Source organism: Coturnix japonica, chromosome 23, assembly GCF_001577835.2.
Source record: "Coturnix japonica isolate 7356 chromosome 23, Coturnix japonica 2.1, whole genome shotgun sequence".
In the NCBI taxonomy this organism is placed as follows: domain Eukaryota; kingdom Metazoa; phylum Chordata; class Aves; order Galliformes; family Phasianidae; genus Coturnix; species Coturnix japonica.
The window spans coordinates 1,743,116-1,747,454 of record NC_029538.1 but is presented as its reverse complement, the minus strand read 5'-3'; the positions used below and the strand labels follow the sequence as shown (position 1 = coordinate 1,747,454).

Sequence of the window (4,339 nt, the reverse complement as noted above, 5' to 3'; positions counted from 1 at the left end):
ATCCCTCCATCCATCCATCCATCCATCCATCCATCCATCCATCCATCCATCCATCCATCCATCCATCCATCCCTCCATCCCTCCATCCATCCATCATCCCTCCATCCCTCCATCCATCCATCCATCCATCCCTCCAACCCTCCATCCATCCATCCATCCATCCATCCCTCCATCCATCCATCCATCCATCCATCCATCCATCCATCCATCCATCCATCCCATCCATGTCCCCCCCCAGGTGACACAGCTGTTACGCCATCACCACATCAGGCCCCACTGGGTGTTTGCTCTGGACGCTGCCATCAGCCGGGCAGTGCAGGCAGCCCTGGATGTGCTGCTGGCAGGTGGGTGGCCATACAGCCTCCTTGTGTCCTATGGGGCGGGCTGTGCCCCACACTTTGCCCCCTGTGCCCCACAGCAGACGGCACCGAGGATGCAGCTGACGGCCCCATAGAGCGCAGTGCCAACATGGGGAGCTCGGTGCTGCTGGATGAGCTGCGCCGCCTCCGCGCACAGACGGGCAGGTGGGGCTGGAATCCTTTGTGCTCAGCAATGGGGCAGCACCGTGTGCCCCACAAGTGCTGACCCCCATCTCTCTCCCTGCTGCCCCACAGGCTGCTCCAGCAGCTGGCTGACAAGGAGCAGGAGTGGCAGCGCTTGGCACAGCGGGTGCTTTGCTCGGGGGACAACACGCTGCCCCATCTCACCCCACTGTGCTGTGGGGCAGACACCGCTGTGGGGCAGGGACCCTCAGCCCCACACCCTGAATACAGCCCCACAGCCCGGGCTGACCCACTGCTCGTGGAGTGGCTGCAGCAGCACGGCACAGACCCCAGCACCACGGCCACGGTGAGACCCACAGCCACACGGAGCCTGTGCCCCACTGATTCCGTGGGGCTGGAGCTCCTCACCGCCACCTCCCGCAGCTCCTGACCCACGGCTTCACCCTGTGGGACCTGCTGGGCAGCGCCACCCGCGACGACCTGTTGTACACGGGGATGAGGTATTTGAGGGGGGGGGGTCGGATATGGGGTGAAACGCCCCCGTGCCCCCCATCCAGCCCCATAGCCGCCCCCCAACAGGCGCGGCTCTGCGTACCGCCTATGGGCGGCCATCGTGCAGCACCGCAGGGACCACGGAGCGGACGGAACAACGCGACCGTCGGAGCAATAAACGGCATCGAGGAGAGTGCGGTGCTTCATTGCGGCCCCACAGACCCCATATGTGTGGGGCACAGCCCGACCCAGCCCCCCATATCCCCCCATATCCCCACGCTGGGGGTCACGGGGCGCTGCGGGGCACCAGGTCGGTGCGCAGCGGTAGCAGCGCTTCCACCCATTGCCCGGGGTCCCGCAACACCCGGCCCCACAGACCCCGCTCCTCCGCCGTCGAGTCCATCCAGCCCACGGGCAGCCCGTAACTGAGCCCTGCGGGGGGGGGACGAGAGGCCGCTCACTTATGGGGCCGGGGGGGCAGCGGGAGGTCCTACAGCCGCCCTTCAACCCCCAGAAACCCCATAACTCCCCACTGACCCCTCCCCAAGGGACACATAGAACACTCTGTGATCCCAACAGACACACACAGAGCCCCATAATTCACCCCCAGACTCACTATAGACCCCTATAAATCCCCATAGACCCCCCCTCAGGACCCCATAGAACCCACCAGGACACTAATATACACCCACAGAGCCCCGTATCTCCCACTCAGACTTCTCATAGACCCATATAACACCCCACAGACCCTCCCCCAAATGCCCCATAGAACCCTCTATGATCCCAACATACACCCACAGAGCCCCATATTTCCCCCCCAGACTCACTATAGACCCCTATAACTCCCCATAGACCCCTCTCAGGACCCCATAGGACCCTCTGGGACCCTAATAGATGCCTAGAGAGACATGTATCTCCTGTCCAGACTTCTTATAGACCCCTATAACTCCCCACAGACCCCCTCAGGATTCCATAGAACCCCCCAGGACACTAATACACACCCACAGAACCCAATATCTCCCCCTTTGACTCCTCCAAGACCCCTATAACTCCCCATAGACCCCCTCAGGGCTCCATAGAACCCCCCAGAACTCCAACATACACCCACAGAACCCCATATTTCTCCCCCAGACTCACTATAGACCCCTATAACTCCCCAGAGACCCCTCTCAGGACTCCATAGAACCCTCTGGGACCCTAATAGACACCTAGAGAGCCCCATATCCCCCCCTTAGACTCCTCCGAGACCCCTATAACTCCCCATAGCCCCCCTCAGGACCCCCCCCATCTCTCCATCCCCATCCCCCCTCACCTGTACCCAGGTTGAGCTGCAGCCCCCCCAGCTGCCTCTTGAGCCCCCTGGGACCCTAATAGACACCTAGAGAACCACATATCTCCCCCCCATTCTTACAGACCCCTATAACTCCCCACAGACCCCCTCAGGATTCCATAGAACCCCCCAGGACACTAATACACACCCACAGAGCCCCATATCTCCCCCTTAGACTCCTCATAGACCTTTGTAACTCCCCATAGACTCTCTCAGGACCCCATAGAACCCTCTGAGACCCTAATAGACACCTAAAGAGCCCCATATCCCCCCCTTAGACTCCTCCTAGACCCCTATAACTCCCCATAGACCCCCTCAGGACCCCATAGAACCCTCTGGGACCCTAATAGACACCTATAGAGCCCCATATCCCCCCCTTAGACTCCTCCTAGACCCCTATAACTCCCCATAGCCCCCCCTCAGGACCCCCCCCATCTCACCTGTGCCCAGGCTGAGCCGCAGCCCCCCCAGCTGCCTCTTGGCGAAGGCGTCCCGCTGCCATAGGGTGCACTCAGCACAGGCCTGGGCCAGGTCGTGGGGCTGGAATCCATCGTACACCATGGTGTGGTTAAACATGGGGCTCAGGCTGCGTTTCACCACCCGCGTCTTCTGCCGACCTGCCTTGCTGTCATCGGGCAGCACAGAGCTGGGGGGGGGGCAGCAATGAGTGGGGAGGGGGCTGTACCCACATGCTGTGACCCCCCCCTCCAACCCAGCCCTCCCTGCTTACCACTGCACAAAGGCATCCACTGTGCTGCCATTCAATGGGACCAACCCCTGTGCCGCCTTCACCCAGATGTGCAGCTCACCTGTGGGCGGCTGCCCCGATCCTATGGGGCGGGGGATGTGGGTCAGGGCCTGGGGGGGGGCTTCAATGCCCCCATCCCAACAGCCCCCACTCACCTTCAGAGCCTGCAGGGATGAATTTGAGCGCCAGGTTGAGGTGTCCGCGGTTGGGGAGGATGTCGGGGGGGATGGGGGTCTGTGGGGGGCAGGGAGAGGGGTTATGGGGGGTGTGGGGCAGGGAGCAGGGCTATGGGGAGCTATGGGGTGGGGATGGTCAAGGAGAGAGCAGGGTCATGGGGAGCTATGGGGCACACAGGGGGCAGGGTTATGGGGTGGGGAGAGTCAGGGAGGAAGCAGGGCTATGGGGAGCTATGGGGTGGAGATGGATTAGGGTTATGGGCTGAGGAAGGCCAGGGATGGAGAACAGATATGGAGAGCTATGGGGTGGGGAGGGAGTGGGGCTATGGGGAGTGCAGGGAAGGGAGCAGGGCTATGGAGAGCTATGGGGTGGGGAGGGAGAAGGGTTGTATGGGAGTGTGGGGTGAGGAGGGTCAGGGAAGGCACAGGGTTGTGGGGTAGCTATGGGGCAGAGTAGGGGGCATGGTCATGTGGGGGTATGGGATGAGGAGGGCCAGAAAGGGAGTGGGGTTATAAGGGGGGAGAAAGCAGAGTTCTGAGGGGTGTGGAGTGGGGAGGAAGGGTATGGGGGGCTATGGGGCACAGAGGGGGCAGGGGTATGGGATGGGGAGGGTCAGGGAGGAAGCAGGGTTATGAGGGAACTATGGGGTGGAGAGGGAGCAGGGGTATGGGGTGAGGAAGGACAGGGAGGGAGAAGAGATATGGAGAGCTATGGGGCAGGGAGGGAATGGGGATATGGGGAGTGCAGGGAAGGGAGCAGGGCTATGGAGAGCTATGGGGTGGGGACTGGGCAGTGCTATGGGGTGCTGTAGGGTGAGGATAGGGCAGTGCTATGGGGCACTGTGGGGTGAGGACTGGGCAGTGCTATGGGGCGCTGTGGGGTGGGGACTGGGCAGGGCTATGGGGCACTGTGGGGTGGGGATATGGCAGTGCTATGGGGCGCTATGGGGCAGTGCTATGGGGCGCTATGGGGTGAGGTCTGGGCAGTGCTATGGGGCGCTGTGGGGCAGTGCTATGGGGCGCTATGGGGTGAGGACTGGGCAGTGCTATGGGGCGCTATGGGGCAGTGCTATGGGGCGCTATGGGGCAG

The 4,339-nt window shown here is 62.0% G+C and overlaps 2 protein-coding genes across 4 annotated transcripts in view; one reads left to right on the top strand and one right to left on the bottom strand.

Moving 5' to 3' along the window:
• MAP3K6 (mitogen-activated protein kinase kinase kinase 6) overlaps nucleotides 1-1,188 on the top strand; it is a 9,941-nt gene extending 8,753 nt beyond the window's left edge. For all 3 annotated transcript variants that reach the window (XM_032449029.1, XM_032449028.1, XM_015883743.2), the window contains 5 exons: nucleotides 239-344; nucleotides 419-524; nucleotides 615-849; nucleotides 927-1,003; nucleotides 1,083-1,188. In XM_032449029.1, the coding sequence (XP_032304920.1) occupies nucleotides 239-344; nucleotides 419-524; nucleotides 615-849; nucleotides 927-1,003; nucleotides 1,083-1,173 (615 nt within the window). In that variant the 3' untranslated portion in view covers nucleotides 1,174-1,188. The remainder of the gene's footprint in view (nucleotides 1-238; nucleotides 345-418; nucleotides 525-614; nucleotides 850-926; nucleotides 1,004-1,082) is intronic.
• SYTL1 (synaptotagmin like 1) overlaps nucleotides 1,180-4,339 on the bottom strand; it is a 6,114-nt gene continuing 2,954 nt past the window's right edge. Inside the window, exons 6-9 of the mRNA XM_032449050.1 lie at nucleotides 3,229-3,355; nucleotides 3,056-3,155; nucleotides 2,766-2,971; nucleotides 1,180-1,427 (exon numbers count right to left, since the gene is read on the bottom strand). Of these exons, the coding sequence (XP_032304941.1) occupies nucleotides 1,282-1,427; nucleotides 2,766-2,971; nucleotides 3,056-3,155; nucleotides 3,229-3,355 (579 nt within the window). The 3' untranslated portion in view covers nucleotides 1,180-1,281. The remainder of the gene's footprint in view (nucleotides 1,428-2,765; nucleotides 2,972-3,055; nucleotides 3,156-3,228; nucleotides 3,356-4,339) is intronic.